The 22580-nt window shown below is 41.6% G+C and overlaps 1 protein-coding gene across 3 annotated transcripts in view; it reads left to right on the top strand.

Annotated features, from left to right (window-relative positions):
• FREM1 (FRAS1 related extracellular matrix 1) overlaps positions 1 to 22580 on the top strand; it is a 148637-nt gene that overhangs the window by 97762 nt on the left and 28295 nt on the right. The window contains exons 27-30 of one of the 3 annotated variants that reach the window (XM_032476392.1): positions 1330 to 1594; positions 9035 to 9449; positions 14154 to 14355; positions 15077 to 15221. In XM_032476392.1, coding sequence (XP_032332283.1) covers positions 1330 to 1594; positions 9035 to 9449; positions 14154 to 14355; positions 15077 to 15221 — 1027 coding nt within the window. Of the gene's footprint in view, positions 1 to 1329; positions 1595 to 8981; positions 9450 to 14153; positions 14356 to 15076; positions 15222 to 22580 lie in introns of those variants that run through there. The other 2 variants (XM_006192891.3, XM_032476375.1) reach the window with 2 other exon arrangements.

Below are 22580 nucleotides of genomic sequence, written 5' to 3'. Positions count from 1 at the left end.
TTGACTATTTGTATTTTTAACTTAGAAATGACTGGCCATCTGTTTCACACATATTTCCTTTTGGATATTCACCCTTTGAGTGTTGATTTATAAGAATTCTTTATATATTAAAGAGAGGAAGCAAAATAATACAGTGTTTGAGTTTGTGCTCTTGGGTCAGGTGGTTTGAGTACAAATTCTAGCTCTACCTTTCATAATTGTGTAGTCATTAGCAAGTTAGTTAACATTCCTACACCTTATTTCCCTCATTTATAGCCTGAGAAATATGACAATAGCCTATCTCATAGGGTTGGAATGAAGAGGTAACAGACTTTAGCCCTGTGCCTGGCACACAGTAGAAACACGTAGTGTTTCAGTTATGATCATTTTTTAAATGAACCTCAGATGTGTGAAATTGGATGATAATCCTTGTTTGTGACACTGTGTTCTTAGTCTATGTGCGATCCACTTGTACTTTGCTCACTTAGACACTCATTCGTACATTCTTTTAAAAACACGTAATAGCACCTGTGCAGCCATCGTACCTATGAGGACTAGAATATTAACAGCATCAGACATCTCCCTGTGTGCTCTTTCCATCCTCCAGAGACAACCATCATCCCGAATTTTGTACTGATTTTCTTACTTTTGTTTATAGTTTTCTGGGACTTACTCACCTAACAAATGTTAATAAGCTACATGTGTGTTGTTGCATCTAACTCTAGTTTATTCATTTTGCTACTGTACACAAATCAGTTGTATGAGTGGACCAGGGTTTGTTTATCCGTCCATCTTTTGAGAAGGCATTTGGGTGGTTTCCAGTGTTTCAGTTACAAACAGTGCTGCCGTGACCTTTCTAGCACAGATCTTCTGGGTACAAGTGCGCGTGTTTCTCTCCAGCACATAGCTGGAGGGGAACCACTGGGTCAAGGCATATGTGAGGATTCAGTGCTTTACAAAATCACACCAAATTGTGTACCATTCACACTCCTACCAGAATCAAATGCAAGAGTCTACATCTTCTTCAATATTTGGTGTCATATGACTTCTACATCTTTGCCAGTTGAAGGGTTACGAGATGGCAGCTTATTATGTTCTTGATTTGTATTCCAAGATAATTAATGAGATTGAGCATATTTCTGTGTCTTTATTGGCCATGTATGTTTCCCCTTCTCTGTAATATCTGCTCATGTCTTTTGCTGAATTCTTTTACTGAGTCTAGACATAGAAACCCTGCTGTGTCATATTAGTTTGGATTTCTGCTCAGTTTGGCCTTTGTTTTTTGCCTTTACCTTGGATATTTTCTTTTTTACAAATTGGTTCTTGACCACAACCTCTTCTGCCACCCAGGTGATATTGTCATCCTTGCAAAACCACTTGTGGTGTCTAAAGGTGACAGAGGTTTCCTGACAACCTCCACTCTCCTTGCTTCGGACGGAACAGACAAGCCTGAGGAACTGCTCTATGTCATCACCTCGCCCCCGCGACACGGCCAGGTCGAATATGTTCGTTATCCTGGAGTCCCCATCACAAGCTTCAGCCAAATGGACATCGCAGGACAGACAGTCTGCTACGTACATAAGAGCACAGCCGCTGTCCACAGAGATTCATTCAGGTGAGCCGCGAGGCGACTTCAGAACCCCTTCCCTGGATTAAAGCTTAGAAAGACAAAAGGAGGGGGAAACAGTGAGTCCTTTCCCAGCTCTGGTATAAATACGCTCTTCTTCCACTGCCTAGATGGATGAAAGGGAAGGGTGCACAATTAAAATGACAGCAGCCAGGCAAGAAATTAGGGCTTGTTGTTTAAAAATAAACACATAAGCAGATCTAAATGCAAGCTGTTCCATGAAGAGGAATGCAAAGACCTAAGGATCCCAGCTAATGAGAGATGCAGAAAAGCAATTTACCTCTTTTCTGAGTATGTTTTTCTATATGAGGAAAAGGAATTTGCTAGTAAACATTTGGCAGAAGCAGACAGTGCCTTTTGACACATTGTATTCCGGTAACTGTATCATAAATCATGTTGTCATAAAGTGGATCGTATTTCGCCATAGAAACAATGTTATAATTGGGGGCTGTGCACCTGTGCAAGGATTCTGTATCAAATAAATCACAGGAATGAATAACAATCTGTTGAAAAGGCAAAGATACAACATTAATGAAAGCCTGCATTCGTTTTAAATATTGAAATCTGTTTCCAGTTACAGAAAGCAAGAAAAACTCTAGAGAGTCTATCACTTAGCAGTTCTCAAAGCTGGTTGAACTTGAGGTCGTAGATAGAAATATAGATCCGCAGGGCTGGGATGAGAACCTGGAAATCTTAGACTAGCCTCTGCGGGACCATGGTACGTATCTATCCCTGAGTTTTACCAATTAAGAAGGAAGCCCTGAGAGTGTTGTTTCACCTTCGATACACACAGGGCTTGTGGCCTCCAGAAAAATTTTTACCATATCAGACTACAGCTTTTAGAAGAATGCTATAAAATAACATCAATGTAGCATCCTCCTGTGTTACTTGAGGGACTCCCAGAAACCGGCAAGTACACTGCTGTACTCATGTTCAAATACCACTCTCCTCTATCGTATATCTTATCTGTCTAAACTCAATATGTCTGCTACGATAAACACTTGTAAAATGTCAGTAAAGATGATTTTGCTTGCCTTTTTGGCATTTGGAATGACGGCTTGGAAAGATGATTTGGATACTTCAGTTGTTAAACAAAAAAATCCAGAGAAGTTTGGACTAATATCTTCCTTTTTTTTCTCTTGACAAATGTTCTGAACAAGCAGATCATCAGCTGGTAATCATCCGGTTGGTCACTTTCTTCATAACCAATTCAGGGGCTGAGTGTTGCTAATAGTCACTAAAACATGAGAAGCGGGGATGACTTTTCACATCAATTCTGTGGTGCTGGAAGTGGTCCAGGGCCACAGGCTTGGGGTCAGTTACTGCCTCCAATACTCACATCTCTGGCCTTCCTCAAGCCACATGTTCTCCTGTGCTCCCACGAACTCTTCCGTGAAAAGGAGCAATGCTCACAGTAATTGCCTCACAGAGTTGTTGAGTTTAAACGAGCTTCTGAATGTGAAGTTCTTAATACATGGCTCACAGGAAACACAAGACAAGTGTTAGCTTCTGTCATTGCTATTACTGTTGTTGTTGTCATTCTTATTGTTATCATCCTTTTTATATTCTTTCCTTGGCCCCCTTTTTTCTCTCCAATCTGTACAACACCGAGACTAGTCTTATAAGTTACAAAAAGCAATGATTATTCTTTTCTTCCTGTTTGTTAATGGAGGGTGGAAGGCTTCTTGGCTTAACCATGTATATCAGATTCAGAGCTTTTTCTTCTTTTAATATTTTATTTATTTACTTTATTATTGTATTATTTAATTGTTCTATTGAGGGGGCAAGCAGGTTTATTTATTTTTAGAACAGGTACTGGGCATTGAACCCGGGACCACGTGCGTGCTAAGCATGGGCTCCACCACTTGAGCTGTACCCTCCCCCCGCTGGAGCTTTTACTTTTACACACATTTCTGGAACTTTTTGCTCCTGTCCATTCCTGCTTTCCCCCGTGAATGCCCATGGATTGTCTGCTGAAGACATTAATGACTGTATTGGAGAAACCAGAGATTCTGCTGATGAAGCCAAAGAATGAAGGTGTAAAGATATTCAGAAATAAAGACGAGGTATTAATCGGATGATAGTGATGAGCTGAGAATGAAAAACAGAATCCCTGATATGAGGATTGGTGACACCATACCAGTTTCCTGATTCACATCCATAGAGAGCCACACTAGATGTCATTTTAGAAAGCATTTCTCCCAGGAGTTTCTAAATTTCTAGATCCTCAAGAGAGTTTACCTGAGAGATTTATAAAAGTATAAATTCTTGGACCTCACCGTGGAGAGGCAACTTTGATAAGTCCAGTTTTGGGCCCAGAAATACGTATTTTTAAAAGCTCTCCAGGTGATTCTGTTGCTGTTGGGACCAGCCATCTAAGGTCTGGTCCAGTCCATCGTTTTGAGTATGTTCTGAGGAGTTTGAGGATTTCCAAAAGCTCCCTGGGGGCCTCCCAGAGACAGAAAACGAAGGGGCACAACTGGTGGGGTTCTGCAGCTCGGTCTACAGAGAGAACGTTCTTTGGTTTAGTCTTCTGGTGGTTTTTAGCTTGTATTGCACACTGGGCTTCTGGGCAAGGTTTTCTTTTAGTAAAGAACCTGTGGCGATCAGTACCACCAATGATACAAAGATGCAAAGTGATATGTGCTGGTGTAGGAAGGAGGCAAGAAATAATAGGGATTCAAGCCTGAACAACCACTCCCTTTAGTTCTCTCAGTCCTTCTCTTTCAAGAAGGAAGTCTCAGGCTGGTGCTCTGAGGTCTTTGACAGTTCCTCAGTATTAGCTGTTTTCCCTTTTTAGCAAAGAGCGAACAGGCCTCAGGCTCCAAGCCATTGGCCAACAATATCTAACGAGGATGAAAAACAGTTTGTTTTCTTGTATTTATTTGTGTATTATTTATGGTGATTAAGTTTTTATGAGTTAAAACTTGCAGCTTTTAGTAGTGAAAAAGTTTCAAGTAGAATTAATTTAAGCATAAAAGTGAGTTGATACAAAGCAAAACAGTAAGTAATCAGAGTGCAGGTCGTACTAGAAAATGGCAGAAATTGCAAGGATGGCGTTTGAATGGCTCAAGATTAGGAAACAGGTGGGTAGGGATAAAATATACTAACCGCAAAGGCTGGAAAATGGATTTGCTCCAGTTCCTTCCTTATGTGTCGGAAAGCTAGCATTGCTTGAATAGCTGCAGAGCATCAGGCGGAGGACCAGACCCTTTTTTGGTGTGTGTCATTTCCCTTAAGCCTTCCACCACCGCCTTGAGGGGGATGGCTTGTTCCCTTTTTGTGGATGAGAAAACTGAGGTTCCGTCAGTTTATGTCACCTAAATTGACGTAACTAAGTATCAGAGCTGAATTTGGGCTGGGATTTTGTTTTGGAGGGTACTTTCCATCACACCTGACTGTACCCAAAATTTGTGGAGAATGTGTACTTGTGGGAAGGAGCAGCCTTACCTGTGTCCTTCTAATGTTTGACCAGCAGTTCTACATGTTTATAATAGAAGAGCCTAGCATCTGCCCAGGACCCTCTTTTTAATCTCTTCATTTCACTAACCCAATCACGGACCGCTGAGTTGTTTGTCAGGTGGCGCTAAACCAAGGCTGAAAGCCTGTTTTAATGAAAGTGTGATTGCGGTGCTTTTTAAAAATTAAATATATGCAACCAATCTAATCACCTCAATTTATGTTGCTTGCTGTTAAATCTGGCAAGAAATTTGGCTGAGTAGAAGAGATAAATTCTGTGGCAGAGAATTTCCCCCCTTCTCGTTTTAATGTAAGAGATGGCAACATTAATTAAATGGAGGAATTTAATGGTCAGATTTTACCTTCTGCAAAAATATTTTGTGAATCATAAATTTCTCCTGTATTGTTTGGTGCTGCTGGCCTGGAAGAAAGATTTGGCAGCACATTCTAGGACAGATGACACCAAGTGATTAGCAAGCTGACTTCAGCTGCTGGCAGCCGGGGACTAAAAGAACATGCTAATGTCCTCCGTTTTGACATGCCGGCTGGACTTTTTTTTTTTTTTTCCTGAAGAACTGGCTCTACTTATGATTCCATTTTTATCTTTTAAATGCCATGACAGATGGCAGATTCTTCAGCCAACTCTATTGCCAGGAAATGCAGAAAGCTTGAAAGCACCATGGTAATGGTGAAATCAGACCAGGCAGGCACCCCTTACAAATCTAAGAGTCATTCCCCAGATTTCATGAGACAGTGGTCATCTTGGCTGTGTCTCTTCTTGGTGGGGTGGAAGGGGGGAGAGGAGGCGTGATAAAGGAAATTAAACAGTGTGGACACACAGAAAGAGCCACTGCCTCGATACCACCAGCTTCTTAACCTCAGAATGGATGCCGTTACAGCAATGGCACTCTTGTTCTAAAACCTGAAAATGCAATTTGAAATTATATAAAATAAAGTTCCTTTTGGGGCGGGTGTAGTGGAGCATTTGGAAGATCATCTGGTCAACCTTTGTAGATGTGAAGCGCTGACCTTGTCACACTGGTGCTGCCAGGCTTATTTTGACTGGGATGCCAACCATGACCGTTCACTCTGTCTCTGTCTCTCTCTGATATGTTCTCTGCCTGTGAGTACTTTGCATTGTTCTTTGTGAAAGTGGAATGATGTGTTAGTTCCAGTCATGTTTAGACATTGCATCCTTTCGCCACTGGCTTGTGAGCTTTCGGTCAGTGCAGACAGCTGTCCCAGCTGGGAACGCTGGCCTCAGGAGACGTATTTCTCACCTTTACATGGTCCCTGGGCTGCTTGCCCTCATTTCCGTCTGTCTCACGGCAGGCTGCCGATTACTGACGTGGTCAGATGCCCCTCTTAGGCAGGGAGGAGTTGGAGATGTACTGCCTAGATCACACGGGTCACGCACACATAGAGAAATGTGGCCGCCTTGAGACTGAGCTCCGAGGACCCGGTGGGGCATTGCTGGAATTCAGAGACGAAGGTTGGATCAGATACTCAAATGGCAGCCCCCACCGAGGCTCCAGCCATCGCTGGAGCTTCCGCTTCACCTCCTTGCCCCTGCTCGCTGTCCCTCTCCATCTTTCTCCTTCCTTCTTTGCCAGAATTTGACATGATTTTAATGGGGCACAAAGTCTTTAATTCCACAATTAATGCTGATACTGAAAATACATATCCTTTGGCTTAAATCTGTGCTAAACTGTAAATGGCTAGTTTAAAACTCTCCACGAGAGCACACTTTGACGGAGGGATCTGGTGGGGATTAGATACCACTTTAATGTGAAAGACGGCAAAGCGCGAGGAGTGAGCCGTGTTTCTGGAGGGGTGAAGTGGCAAAAGGGAGAAATTAGAGCCCCTGGGGGAATGGCTAGTCTCCTTACCTTACCTCAACTCAGATGATAGGCCCTGGGGAGGGAACAGGAAAACAATGGAATAAAGGTGTAATTCCATGAAGAGCTCTCCCTGAGAAACCAGCTATGATTTTTATACCTAAAAATGTATATTACTAGACCTTTGAAACTGCCAAGGTGACTAAGTAAAAAGTTGAAGAACACACACAAATATTTTTGTGAGTGTGCTTTTTTTTTTTTTTAAAAAAAAAATTACTGAGTTTTGCAAACACTTCATGATCCAGCAATGAAATTGCCCTATTTGATTGGAATTTATTTATCAAAACATCAGCTTTACAAAAAGAGAACTGATGGTTTTGTTTTAGGGGAACTCTGTGATTTTGCTGAATCTACAATTCTAGAATTAATTCAGTATTCTTATTCCAACTGTAAAAATAATGCCGTGGGGGAAAAAAACGGGTTGTCTTCTTTAGGAGTCAAGGTGTGCAAAATGTTGAAACTGTGCTTTATTTGTCGTGTGTCACTTAGCACTTTTAACTTTTTGAATGGAGATTGCTTTTCCCATGCATCACACCCTATTCTCCTTGAAGGCAGTCTTACCAACTCGCTAATTAGAAAGCTCAAAAATTTTAGCCTCGCCTTCAAAGCACCATCTGTATCAACCAAGCTCATCTCCCTTCACTTTTTGTCCAGCTGCTCTTCTCCTGGAGCCCTTTGCCTCAGGCAGGCTGACTGACTCATCTGCTCACACAGCCTGGTTTCACGTTCCTTCATGTTCAAAAGCAAAGCATCAACCCTCAAACCCTGGAGGATAAGACACATTTTGTAAAGAATAAAAAACTTGGTAGTCAGATTTGTCAGATTAGGAGAATAAACACAAACCCATATCTTCTCTAGTCTTTAAAAAAAAAAAAACCCTCCAAAGGAAATTCTTATATAGTTTACTGGTGTATGCCATTACAGCATTTTTAGAGTTTTACGTCCATGGAATATGAGTATCTCTGTCCTTCGTGAATACTGTAAGTAACTGGTATGTGGAGAGGAATGAATAGATGCAAGTCTGTGATTATTTCAAGGTTTCTCTTGGCCCCTGGTTTGTCAGTTTCACTCGAGAGGAGTGATTTCCTAACTTCTGGGAGTTTTAATCGTCCATTTTGTTGGCTTACTTCCACGACAGTCTCAATTGTCCTTTCAAATAGAAATTACACATTGAAATATTCTAAAGATCATTTCAGTTAGTATAATTTTGAGATCAGCAGTGGTGGGTGGAATGTGAGTGAGTGATCAGTATAACCAGGAGCACATGATGGTATCACAAACCTGCAACTGCGAGAAAGATTTTGCTTACCTTGGATTTGTATCATTTCCATTTTTTTCTTTATAGGTCTGCAGTGGTACTCAGGCGCCGCAACTCTTCCTTAATGGCCTGCTAAACCAGTATTTATGTTAAAAACTCTGCAAGAGCAGAAAGTGTGGGGTCAGAAGCCCTGGGTTCTCATCCCAGCTCTGTCTCCTCCCTGCCTTATGATCTCCTTGAATGTTTCTGAACCTTTCGGTCAAATTTTCTTTTCCTTAGAGTGAGGGAGTAATCTCTGTGCAATGTAACTGCGCCATCTCTTGCCAGGGGCCATTGTGGAGGCACAAGGGAAAATACCTGAATTGAGTGAGTTAGCCACATTTGGCCTAGTCAGCACTTTATTGGATGGGCTTTCATTGATCAGTCTTGAGAGTTTAGCTTGTTAAATTCTCACAAAGAAAATACAGCTGCGAAAGCCTAGAAATGAGTGTATTCGTCAGAATCACACAGTGGGTCTAATCACACCCAGTAGGGGAGCCTGAGAAATACTGACACAGTTCGTCTGCTCTCTCATGTAAGTCTACAGTCAGTGCTAGGAAGACGTAGTTTGGGGGTTAGGATGGTCTTTTTGGTGTTATGTACTGACTAGTTTAACCCATAGAATGGTGTTCTTCTGAAAGCTCTGCCCTTGAGTTTTCGCTCGCGCCCCACCACGACGTGTCCTGTAGTAAAGGTGTGTGTTGTTATCATTTCATTCCAGTAGATGGTGACACGAGAATCCATGTTGAAGGCTGCCTTGCCTCTCTTTGCCAGATTCATCGTCAGCAATGGACTGCAGACCAGGCCCGGGGCCTTTGAGATCGCCCTGGAGGCCGTGGACAGAGCCTTACCCGTGCTGACCAGGAACGAGGGGCTGAGGCTGGCCAAAGGGGCCACCGGCCTGCTCTCCCCCGACCTCCTTCAGCTGAGCGACCCTGACTCCCCCGTGGAGAGCCTCGCCTTCGTCGTGGCCCAGCGCCCTCGGCACGGCCAGCTCCAGCTGCGGGGGGCGCTGCTGCTTCAGCACAACTTCACTCAGCGCGACGTGGACAGCGGCCGGGTGGCCTACAGGCACTCGGGAGGGGACGCTCAGACCGACCGCTTTACTTTTGTGGCCACAGACGGGACAAACCAAGGCTTTCTTGCAGATGGGAGAGTTCGGCAAGAACCTGTTTCATTCACCATCCAGGCAAGTATGACCAGTCCAGCTCATGGCCAGAGAAGTGGAGGAAATGACTTCAAGGAGAAGTAGTTCCTTATTTCCTTCCTCCTCTCATCCACACATGTAGTGTGCGTGTACAGCACGCCAGGCACTGAGCGAGGGACCATATTGTATGAACGAAGCAGATGGGGTCCCTGTGCCCACACTGACGCCCAGCCTCAGTGGCAGGACAGAAAGGACCGAAACACGGGGGCTTTAGACTTAGACACACCTAGGCTGGAATTTCTGCTTTAAACATTTTAATATCGGTGTGAGCTTAAAGGAATTCTTCAATTCTTCTGATTCTACTTTTCCTTCTTTAAAAAATGCGCTTTACAGCCCAGCAGTGAGAATTAAATAAGATTAGGTACCCAAGGCCCTAGCCCATTGCCTGAAGTGCATTAGGTATTCAGTCTCCTGTAACTACGGTTTTAGTAGCTGACTGCGCTGTTATGTTGATGCTTATGGGTCCATGTTATCTACTGGCGTTTTAATACTTTTCAATTAAACACATGAAAACCTACAACGCCGCATCAGTGTTACACACACATTAATGATGAGGGAAGTCACTGGAGCAGCTCCAATTTTTGGAGTGTTAACTGCAGGTCGAACCCACTTTACATAAATCTCATTTAATGTTCATAAAAATCCTGTGAACTAGGTTTTACCATCTCTATCGTATAGACGTGCAGAAGTAATTTGGTCAGACACACGTAGAGCTCTCACGTCTTTCTGATCCCGAATGCTGTGTCCTTTCCGTGGCACCACACCTGCCACCGTTGTGTTGACTATTTGATGATTCTTTGAGGGCGTAATGTGTTTTCCGTTTTTCAGTCAAAACACATCAAGTACGTTCTGGCTCCCAAAGCCCTGAATCCACTCTCCTTGGATATGGTTCACCCTGTTTTACACACTTCCACCAGCAGCAAAAAAAGATATGTCTGTCTCTTAATTACAGGATATATTCTGATTATATAAAATAATAATTTTCCCTTGCTCTTTAGTCTTTGTCTTAGGGTTCTGCAGAGAAACAGAATCAATAGGATGTACATAATTTATACACGTATCAGTTATGAGTGCAGGAGAGAGACTGATTTATGTTCAGGAATTGGCTCATGCAGTTGTGGGGTCTGACACATCCAAAGTCTGCCCGGCAGGCCAGCAGCCTGAAAATTCCAGCAGGAGTTGATGTTCCAGTCTTGAGTCCAAAGGCGCAGTGTGAAGGCAGAACTCCTTCCTCTGCAAGAGACTTCTGTCTTCTCCCTGAAGGCCTTTACGTGATGGGATGAGGCTCACCCACAGTGTGGAGGGTAATCTGCTGGACTCCAAGTCTGCTGGTTGAAATACTAATCACATCTGAAAAAAGGCCTTCACAGGAACATCTCCGCTGGTGTTTGGCCAAACCCTGGGCATCATAACCCAGCTAAGATGACATACATTTACCTATCACAGTCTCCACCTAAGGTGGGATTTGAGTTGAAATGTGGGGAGTTACGATAACACAGAGTGAGTAGGGAGGTCCAGAAAATGCAATGAAATTAGGAGGCACTAGGAGAAGAGAGCAGGTGTTGATGTTATTGGCACAGTATGTAAGAAGTACTATGCACATAGTAGAATCACTGTTTCTTTTTTCTTCCATGTTTTCATTGTTGTTAGCTGCATCCCATGCTTCAGTCTGTTAATGTCTTTTTCTCAGCTCCTGGCTCCCCAGGCTCTATGGAGAAATGCCACTGTACTGTCCAACAGGAATAGTTTTCTGGTCTGTATGCTTGCAAATTTGTAGGAGTTATTAATTCTGAGTGCTGGCGTAAGGGTTCCTTCCTCCACTCCAGAACAGAGAGGGTGGTGACTGAAGAAAGTACCAGAACTTAAATCAGGTTTCTCCCAACACCAAAGTGATCTTAAAGAGCATGGTTATCATAAGGGAGTTCTCCCTTGGAAGTTGTAGCATTTACTGACGGGAAATTGTTGAATACATGTTGCAAAGTTTTTTTCGTTATAAAAGTGCAAGGTTTTCCTTGCCTGTATGTAAACAAACAAACAAACAAAGCTCATCCACTCTTAGGGTCCCAACCTGGGTAACTGAGGGCAAAGCTATTGGACTGAAGCACAAGACACAGGTGTATTTTACTGATAGCAGCAGGCACCAGTCTGACATTTGTTTGGTCGGAAGTCATGTCTTTCTGACCGAGATTCTGCAGTCTTGCTACAATGACTCCTGTAATCTTCCTTTGACAGGGGACAGGGCTGGAGGTGACGGGGAAAGGACCGGTGTCATTGCTTCCCATGGTTTAGGCAAGTGTGAGCTGATTTTCAGTGCATTCAACACAAGTGATCATCAGGATGTAGCCTTAAAAAAAAAAAAAAAAGTCTTGTACTCCAGTACTTCCTGCTTACTGAGTCAGAAGACCTGCTTTTGAAGAGGCTAGAAATTTAGTAGATTTAGTATACATTTTAACACAAAGTATGACCAAAGAAGACACACCCAGGGACCCTGTAACCAGAGTGTGGATATTAACACTTTTTAAAACAAATGATCACAACAGGTATTTACTCCTGTTTAAATACTTTTATTGTTAAGAAAAATATAATATTGAAAAAACTACCCTCAACTATCTACCAACTTCAAGGATTACTCACAAGGCTTGAAGTATTTTTAATTTTCCTCTCTTGTCATTGACCATCCTTCCTCTTGGCTCCCCCAGAGCTCCTACCCCAAAGGCTATGATACCTGTTTGACTCCCCACCTCCCAGCCACCCTCTCAGCTCTGAGCTTGCCAGCCACACTTCTTTAGGAGAGAAGAATGACTGTAACTTATAAATATGTTAGTTGCTGTTTCAGCTTATGCAATCATTGTTTGTGGTAAAGGATTCATAAGCTACAGAAAAGGACAAGTAAAAAACAAAGTCCTTCACAATCATCCCATGGTCATTCATGGCTTCCCTCCAGTCTTTTATTCTGTGCAATAAAAAAAATGGGATGACATTATATGTACTATTATGCATAGTACCTGTTTCCACTCTTATGTTATAAAAATTTCCTCATGTCATTAAATCTTCCTTGAAAACATAATTTTTAAAGGCTGCATGGCACTCAGTCACAGGCAGAAATGATTTTTGATGTTTTGTGGAATTTCTTGTTAATTGCTATTATAAATTATATTTGAGTCAACCTCCATATATATACACTTTGTACATATCCGTTTCTGTAGAATATACTCAAAAAGTGAAAATTTTGGATCACTACATATGCATATTTTTAATTCTACATATATCTCAAATTTATATCCTGAAAAATTTTCACTTATTTGCATTCCTACCAGCAAAATACAAAAATGCCTGTTTCTCCAAACATTTACCAACACGAGGTATGATTACTTTTTAAAATAAAAAGCTGCTTGCCAACTTGAAAGGAAATTTGGTGATGACAAAATTCCATCTAGAGTTACTCAAAGGAGAATTGGTAATTTTTCCCCCATCCCACGACAGATGAACAGGTTTGTGTAAGTGCTCCCAGAATTTTGTCTGTGTCTGTATGAACATGTATATATGTTTGCTTTGAACAAAAATGGTGGTGTAGTCTCCTGTTCTGCAACTTGTTTGTTTGTTTTTTTAGCAGTTAACACTTGTGGAGATTTTTCATTATCAGTTTACCCTACCTCTTTTTCTTTTTACTAGCTGGATAGTAGTTTATTACGCCATCATACTCCCCCCAAATATATATATATGTTGTCTTATCATTGACACTCAGGTTTTATTTTGCTACATTTACAACAGTATTATTTTGGGGGTAAAGAAAGTTAAAATTTGAATGAGTAGGCATGAGGGGAGCAAAGATAGTGTCCTTATCCCTGTTTCCTGGTATCAGTGATGAATTGTGCTAATCCATCCAAAAATGCCCCATCCCTAATCTGCAGGAGTCCTTTGTACGCTGGACTGAGCTCCATACTGCCCTTGAATGAGGCCCTTTGTGGTGTCTGAACCTATGTCCCTCTCCCCCTCATGAGTAATCGTTCACCACAGTCTTCACAACTTGAACCCACCTTAGTGATCTGTTTAGTTACCCGGTTCTCATTGTCAATGAAACGAAAATGCGAATACCTATAGGTAAGCATCTTTCACTTTCTTTTTTAACTGAGGTATGTTTATTTTCATTCAACATTTTCCCGTTTGAACAAAGACATGACAAGAAAAAAAAAATGTTCAGTGCATTTGTAGACCGTTGTAACTGTTTCTGTCAATCACCAAACCCTGGGAAAACCGAGCTGTCCTTCTGTGTAACTAACATTAAGTTTGCAATACAATCCTTGGGTCAGTTTTAATGCATGCATTCAACAGGTGTTTCTTGAGCTTCTTTTTATGTTTGGGCACTGGGCCAGGTGCAGGGAGTACGTACGTGGGGGGAAGAAGACATGGTATCTGCCCTCAAGGAGCTGATATCCTAATGGCGGAGTCAGACGGTGGGCAAATAAAGCTGGGTCAAAGTTTACAATAGAAAGTTGGCCTCCGTCCCAGGCACTATGATGTTTGTTGAGGATATTGCAAAAAAAAGATAGTCTTTAGCAGAGATTTTAACATAGGAGGAGGATAAGGAATCTGAAATTGAAGAGAGTTTGTCATTGTTGAACCACTAAAGCCCTACGCAGATGAGAAGCCTTTGTGTAATGTTGTGCGTCATTATTGACAATTCAGGTGGACCAGTTGGACACAGCAGCCCCCTCCATCACACATTTGTATTCCCCTTCTCAAGTGGGGCTCCTGAAAAATGGCTGTTATGGGATTTACATCACGTCCCGCGTGTTGAAGGCATCGGACCCTGACACCGATGACGATCAGATCATCTTTAAGATTTTACGAGGCCCCCAACACGGACATCTGGAGAACACCACAACAGGTACTGCCTTCCTGAATCCCTGTAATCACTCACGTTAGGACACCCAGGGGCTGGCAGGGCTAGAGGGTAATTTAATTAAATGCAGGCCCATTTGGTGCACACTCCCCAGGGCTTACTGATAGATGCAGTTTATAAATCAATATTGGTGCTAAAGAGGGTTTGAAGCTGAGTTTTCCTAAATTCATCTTGGAGTGGGAGAAGCCAATACTGATACACAGCTGTTTATTGTTTACAACTGGCTATTGAAAAAAAAAGTTGCGATATATTCACAGGAACACACATTGTCAGGACGAAATTCATACTTGTCACTCATTTTTTCCTATCATGACTTCTGAAAAATGTCAGCTCATTAAAAACAAACATTTTGGTGTAATGTTTTCTCCGGATTATATATTATTTCTGCTTTATGAAAACAATGATCATTTTATGTCACTAAACAGGATGGTACAGAATTTTAGATTTTATTACCATATCTTCCTTCTTGCTCTCTATTTTTATATTTAATGTACAATACTTCTGAGACAAAGTAATTTCAAAGCCTAATTTAACTTCATTGAATTTGAGTTTTAAGATAGTTACATTATATTAATCTCTTTCAAAATATATACACTTTGGCTATTTTTAAAGATGAGTTTAAAATAAACTAGCTATAAAATTTTATCAGCTCTTAGCTAACGCTTTGTTTGATTACCCATGAAAATAATTTGCTTCTTTTTTGTAGGTGAATTTATCCATGAGAAATTTCGCCAAAAGGACTTAAACAGTAAGACCATTCTTTACATCATAAACCCATCTTTGGAAGTGAATTCAGATACCATGGAATTCCAAGTCATGGACCCCACAGGAAACTCTGCCACTCCTCAAATGTAAGTTCTTTTGCTCATTCAATAGTCCTGCATGTAATGTCCAGAATGTATCTGATTAGGAAAGTGAAATGTTCTTTTTTAAGCACAGTCTAAGAGGACAAACAGAACATTCCACAAGCTCATAGAGTTCATTTTGGAGAGGAAACTTCTATTACTACTTGATAATGGGAAAGCCAGTAGCTTTACAGAACATGGAAACATTAAAAAGCTCACTTGTGTAGAGCTAAGTCATTCATTCTATGCATGTAAATGCATATACACTTTCATACACACAGAGGTTTCTGTCTTGACAATTCACCGGCATCTAGGACTAAGCTTGTGGGCTCATGTACAAATTGTGCAGCAAGAGGTCACTCTAGGACCACGTTAGTAACCACAGTCTCCTAAAATATTTAGAGCCGGGAAGAATGAGATTGTCAGGGAGGTTTAGCAAAACATCTTCTCTTCCAAAAACCCCAAAATACCCAAATGACCACTAGCACTGCCTTTGTAAGTTAATAAACCTCTCATAGGTAAGATGAGGACAGTGTGAAGAGGGAAACAGACTTGGGGAGGAATTAAATGACGGAGAAGTTGTGTAAAGTGTATGACCCTCAGAATAACGAGTAACAAATCCTCAAAATTAACAAGATTAACAGACCACAGTGATTTCATTCACTGGGTCCCCGTTCTGGACTTTTCTGGAAGGTATACCTTGAATAACTTACCAGCTGTCAGATGATCACAGAAAGTTTAGTCATAGCCCAGTTCTCCATGTGCTGTGTTTTTTTTTTTTCTTTTTAAGTTTGATATCCTTCCTAGTCACCTCAAAGAAAAGTTGTTTATTTACCCTCATTTTAGTATTCACCCTATCCTAGTCCAACTACACGCTGTGAGGACGGCTTCTTTATGGAGCTTTTACCGCAGAACACGGGCAAAGGGAGAAAAGAAAATTGAGAAATTCGCCTTTACCCTCTTCATTCTTGCTTTTTAATCTGATCCTGAGTTGTAGTCCCAGTACTCGCCAGCAGAGGTCTCTGTGGTCATTGTTAGAAAAAAAACGCATCCTTAACAAAACATGTTCCCAGGGTCCCACCTCTGTTGCCTCTAGTACATGGCCTAGATTTATAACTGCCATAGATTTTTTTCATTGAGTGGCTACTATATGCCTGGTACAAGTAGCCGGGAAGCAAGGAAGACCTGGTCCCTGACACTGAAATACGATCATGATGCTATAAAACTAAAACAGATGCCTACCTCGCATTAAAATGCTCTTGCCTAAGAGAAAGGATCCCTTGAGATTACAGTCTTTATAGGAAATATATTACCTACTTTGTTTCAGACAAGTATCTCTCGATTCTCAAGAAAATGTTTTTTTAATCCTACTCCAAAAATACTAATAAATTGATTTCACTTGCTTTTTAATAGTTCAACTAAACACATAAGAGTATTAATCAGACTTGCTCCTGACCGAATGCTGACCACAGGTCTTCCACACTTGAATACAGTATAGCGGCCAGAGATTTGTTTTTTTTTTCCCTGAAAGAGCTAAGTTGATACTGCTTCACCTGCATCCCCTCTTTATTCCTCATTGCTATTAAGGACATCGCTTTTGAAGACGATTTATGATTTTAAATAATTCCCTAGTTTATTGGAGAGTTACAGAATCTATAACTTTAACTGAGGCTTTTAAAATTGGCTCCTGCTTATAGTGGATACGTATTTCCAGGTACCTCTGCTGAGGATATTTCTAACTCAGCGTGCAGTGATTGAAACCAGGGGAACACAGTGCACAGTATGCCTACTGATCATCAATGCCAAAGTAACTTTGATTTGATTCTGACATATATTAAGGGAGGGCAAGGAGAAAGCGAAATTACTCAGTACTGATTTTGTAAGTTTTGAAGGGTATAATTTTCCCTAACCTCATTTGTAAGTACATGTTTTTTGGAACAAGAAATGCTTTTTTTTTTTTTTTTTCTTCCCCAGTAGGAAGCAATGTTATAAATAGTGGTCTGTCTTCCCAGGACAGTTAGCAAGACTGTAGATACATATATAGTATAAGTCACAGGCGTTTACAACATAGTTTTCTGCTCTATTTCATTGTTCTTCACTTAATCATCACAACCAGCTATAAGCTAGGTGCCGCCATAATCCAGAACTTACAGGTGAGGGGAGTGAGGCGCAGAGATAGGAGTAACTTTTCCAAGCTCATACAGCTGGTTCGTGAAGGAGCCAGGACGATTTAGGCCCAGGGTGTATGGCTTTCGAGTGCGTGGTTTTCCTCGCTGCTCTAAAGGACTTCTCGCCTGCTCTTAGTGAACGTGCTAAGCTGACGTACCTCCCTTCTTTCTCTCCAGTCATTGGCCACCAAGGCAGCAAGAAAGGGGGATACTTACTCCTCAAGGGCCTTAAATACAAATTACAGGTATCAATATGAGTGTGCGGTCCAGGTCTAACACGCTGGGGATTATGGAATAATTAATACATGAAAAAAAGCACTGGACTTAGAGCCAAACAGCAGAGTTTGAGCTTTGGCTCTGCCATTGACCTAGGTTGGGCCTTAGTTACCTCATCTGTAAAGTGGAGACAGTACCATGGTTTGTTCAGAGGAACAAATGAGATAAAACGTATGAAAGCATCTTGTATGTTTAAAGTCCTTAGCAAACTTAGCCTGTGGGGGTGATTACTATTGTCCATTCATGTGGGTACAACAATTGACTGTTTGAAAAAAGTATTGCAGAGACATTTGGTGGCCAGTTCAGGGCTATCTCTAAAAGTTGACTCTGGGATGACTCACAAAGTGAACAGTTAATATGCTTATTAGTCAGTAAACTAAATGCTATGGAACTTTGTATGCTTGTTTGGCTTAGAATAGATTAATAGATAAATGTTCCACGTTTTTGAAAAGTGAAAACCTTCTGTAATAAAGCTGAAGGGACAAGGTGCAATCTGGAGCAGAAAGGAGGCTCTTTAAAGAACAAGAAGGACCTGTATTCAGTGGGGGTTGTCCCAGAATCTTGATTACTAGTGAGTTTTTGTACTTGTAGAATTCCTATAGAATATCAGTCCCGAAGGGTCAATAGATATCCCATGAGAAATGCTGTTAGGACATCTTGATGTAATCAAGTTATTGCCTGCTCTCTGGCATGCTGTTTAACTGCATCACGTCCCAGAATCATGAAGATGCTCGCATGCACTGGGACTCTTCCAGAGAGAGATATAATATGCAACATATTGCAACCTGATTTAACTGTAGAGCCCTGCCGTTCAATAGCTCATGGAACAAGTTTTTCATGGGATACATTTGGGAGACATTTTAATGTAAATAGAAATTATTGTATAACTGAAATCCATGGAAATTTGCATAAAGGTTCCGATTTGGCTCAGTGCCTAAATTTCAGGCACTGTGCTAGGTGCTTTCACATATGTTGCCTAATTTAATCTCCAAAACACAATCCTCTGAGGGTGATAAGGAAATCAGGCTCAAAGCATTTAAGTAATTGGCCAGAAGTCACTAAGTGAACGAGTGGCAGAGCCCACAGCACACCCTGACCACCTGACCGCACAGTGAGTGCTCGTCCCGTGGGCTCGTGCCTTGGCGTGACTCGCTCACACGCTCACGTCTGTGCTCCAGCAGCAGTTTGAAACTCAAGACGGTCTGCAAACTAAGTTATAGGAGCCACATCATTCACCAAAATCAATTCTGCAGACTGCAGAATGGAGCCAGCTTCTGACCAACACAACACTTTCTTAACACATGCTCCATGTTGACCTCTTTCTTGTGCCCACTGGGGAAAAAGGTGATGTTCAAAAGAAAAGCTGACCCAGGCTGCAGGTCCTCACGACTCAGTGGCTGCCTCTCCGGCTGCTGCGTGATCCCAGGCACTCAGAATCTTCTCCTCCCTTTGGCTACCCTCATCTACCTATTCTACTTTTCATCCTTGGCCTTAAAAAGAAGGAACAAAAAAAAAAAAAAAATCAAAAAGAAAAGGAATCTTTAGCAGGCGAACTTGGCAATGTGTTAGCAACTTTTATGAAACACATTGGAGGGGAAGAGGTTGAAACCATTGGCTGGGTAAAGCTTTCACGTTAGCTGCAAGCCAGAACTTAAAATATTTGTCTCCAGACTAGATCTACAAAACCACAGCGGAAGGGAAGGGAAATAGCACTTATTAAGCACCCACTGTGTACAGGTGCTTTATACAGATTAACAGATTTTAATCTTCATCATTTGATGTGAGTGTAATTCACCTCATTTTAAAGATAATGAAAACTGAGGTCCAGGGACACTGGGTAACTGACCATAATGACACACTAATATGTGGTTGCAAGACGTGTCGGACTCCAAAGCACTTGTTTTGGGTACTCATTTTGCTGCTTCCTGGCCTAAGCGCTGTTTCCCCATTATCATGAGAGAAAGACAAAAATGAAAACACAGGTGTTCGTAGCATCAAATTATGGAGCTTAATAGCATCCTCTTTGAATTGATTAAGTCTTAGACTGAATACTTGGAAAAATGTCTTTTAACAGTTCAATTTTCTTAAGTCATGTGCTGCTTGATTTTAAGTGAAGATCTAGTTATAGGACTAATTTAATCACAATTTTAGCTTCATAAAACCTTTCACTGAGAAACTCAAAGTGCTTAATGAGTGTTCATTAAAGTTCATTTAACCCCTTTGAAGTACAGACTCATTATTATTATACTCTGGGAAGTGAAGAAACTGAGGCATCCAGCAGCTAGGCACCTTTTTCACATACTCTTGTTAACCTAGATTAACGTCCCAAATCCCAAACCAGAGTCTTAATCCCAGATGTTTCTTTTGGTTCATTGTTCCTTCATATAAATGAACCAAAATAAGAGAATGTGTATATTTTTTATTCTGCTTCAACACTATTGATATTTTGGGCCAGACGATTCTTTAATGTGGTCCAGGGGTGGAGGATGAGTTGGGGTCGGGACACTGCAGGATGTTAAGCAGCTTCCCTGGGCTCTACCCACTAAATGCCAGTAGCACCCCCCCTCCTCTCAGTTGTGACAATCAGAGCTGTCTCTAGACACTGCCCAGTGTTGAGAAGCACGCGCATGCCTCAGAAAATAGCACGTAAGTGTGTTAAGAAATCATGATTTGTGGTAGAATGCTCTTTTATCAATGCCATCTTTCTCTCTAGCTAAAAATGTCCAATAATGGCTAACGAATCCAGGGTAAATCAGGGCTAGGAAAAAAAAAAAACATGTGAGGATCATTAAAATGTGAAGATTTGAACCAACCCTTGTCTCCATGTCACCTCCGCATCCAGAGCTCTCCAAACGTCTCTCCTGGGCTCCTGCCTCTGGTTACCTACATGATGCCAGGGGTGCAGCTGTGTGGCTTCTTGCAGGGAGAAGTCCCAGGGGATTGACTACGTTGCTTACTTTTCTTCCCGGTGTTTGTGTAGAGTTGAAGCAACCACAGTCTCAGGGTCGAGAGATCCCCTCAGATACAATACTGCAGAAAACAAAAAGCACGTTCAAACCGTGTGTCACACATACCCTATAGGAATGCAAGCGCTTCAGTGATTTACGTTATTTTTCTGGCAAATATGTAGCCTGGCTTAAATTTCATGGCTTTTCAATCGATCTTTATTATTTGTAGGAAGTAGTCTTAAGGAAATAAAACAGAGCCTTGTGTCATGACAACCTTGCCCTCTAAGCATTCTGCAGCCTTCTAATGGCATGTATCAGGGGTATGCGTAAGCTTTCCCGAACACCAAGACCCTTAATGCTTTGAAGCTGAACCGCACTCTACACGACCCACTTCAGGGCATAGACCAGCAATCAGATCACATTTCACTCCTGGCCTCAAGGTCACCTGGACCTGCATAGCGACACTGAGGTTTCTTCCCCGTCATGGTCAGCGTTAGCAACGAGTGGATTCTTAGAACATTGGACATTGAGACTCATTTGAGCCTTACTGAGACTTAGCTGAAATCCATCCATGTTTATCTATTTGACTCGCTCCCACAGCCCCTCTTTCCTTCCTGCTTCGTCTTTCTGTCTTTTCTTCCCGTCCTTCTTGCTGATTATTTTCCTCCCTCGTTTAGCTGGCTCCTTCAGGAATTTTTTGCAACACGTTATTTCTATTGGCAGTTATAATATCCTTATTGCTTGTTATCTTTGATTCTTTAAGCATAGTTATTTACTTATTTCCTGATCTGTTTCATGTGAGATTTGAAATTAGTTGCATCAGAGACCCATGAGGGTCCCAATATTATATAAGGATTCTGTTTTCATGTCAAAATTTTACGAGGTCCAACATGCCGATAACAATGAATTTCATATCTATTGATTGAATAAACATATATGTTCATACAGATTCGCGAACCTCTGTAATAATTCCACGCTCCCCGACTACCCTCGTCCCACTGGCCCATGGTCAGTGGCGTAGGAGACAGTGCCACTGAGTTTGCTTTGCTAGTGAACTTAATCTATAGGGTGCAACTGTGACACATGATTAGTGCAAGGACATAAAGTGATTATTAGAGGATAAACTTACTCTCTAATATGAATGATCTCCTGGGAAGTCTGGAGAGCCCTGGGAAGTCTGTGAACTCCACACGAACACGGTAGCACCCAGACTTCCTAGTTCTGCGAGGGAAACAAAACTGGTAAGAAGTAAATTTAAAAGTCTAGAGGAAAGAGCCTGCATCCAAGTGGAAGTCTGTGAATGCAGGAAGGCAAACCCCGAGGGTTTTGTAGATGGAGAATGAAAGGGGAACAAATAAAACAAAAGCAGTGGAAGTGTGTTAAATGGCCCTAGTGAAGATTGCTCCTGTCTTTTCTATGGCTGCAGGTTGCAGGGGGTAAAAAAATGTAAGAACATAATTGGAGAGAAATGTTTAGGTGAAATATTTCAAGTTTTCTCACCTCAAAAGGGGAACTACGCCAGGGTAAGGATAAAATTATAGCCCTCTGCTTGAGCTCCGGCAAGATCATGAGGCCCTGCAGCTGGGAAGAAGGATGCAGAGAAGGAGTAGGACATTTGGCTTCAGATCGGTGCTGGGAATTCCATCTCTGCTCTCAGTTAGCTTAGTCAGAGCTTTTTGCCTTTGAGCTAGTTACTTAACCTTTCTAAAACTTGGTTTTCTTTTCTGAAGAAAAGAAAAAGAAGGAAAGTACCTTCCATACTATGAGGATTAAAGAAGTCAATTTTCATCATCAGATGTTGGGATCACTAAATATGGTGCGGGGAAAAAAGACCACCCTCTCTTTATCAGGTTTATTCAGTTGTATAGCTGCCTCCAAGTTATATTAGTGTAGCCCTTTTATCTGCACAGGGGAAGGGACAGAGAACAGTACTCACACACATGCACGTCTTAATTCCTAGGCACATCCTCAAA

This window comes from Camelus ferus, unplaced genomic scaffold (assembly GCF_009834535.1).
Source record: "Camelus ferus isolate YT-003-E unplaced genomic scaffold, BCGSAC_Cfer_1.0 contig732, whole genome shotgun sequence".
NCBI classification, from domain to species: Eukaryota; Metazoa; Chordata; class Mammalia; order Artiodactyla; family Camelidae; genus Camelus; species Camelus ferus.
Note: the sequence above shows the minus strand (reverse complement) of the source record. Positions and strands in the feature narration are given on the sequence as shown.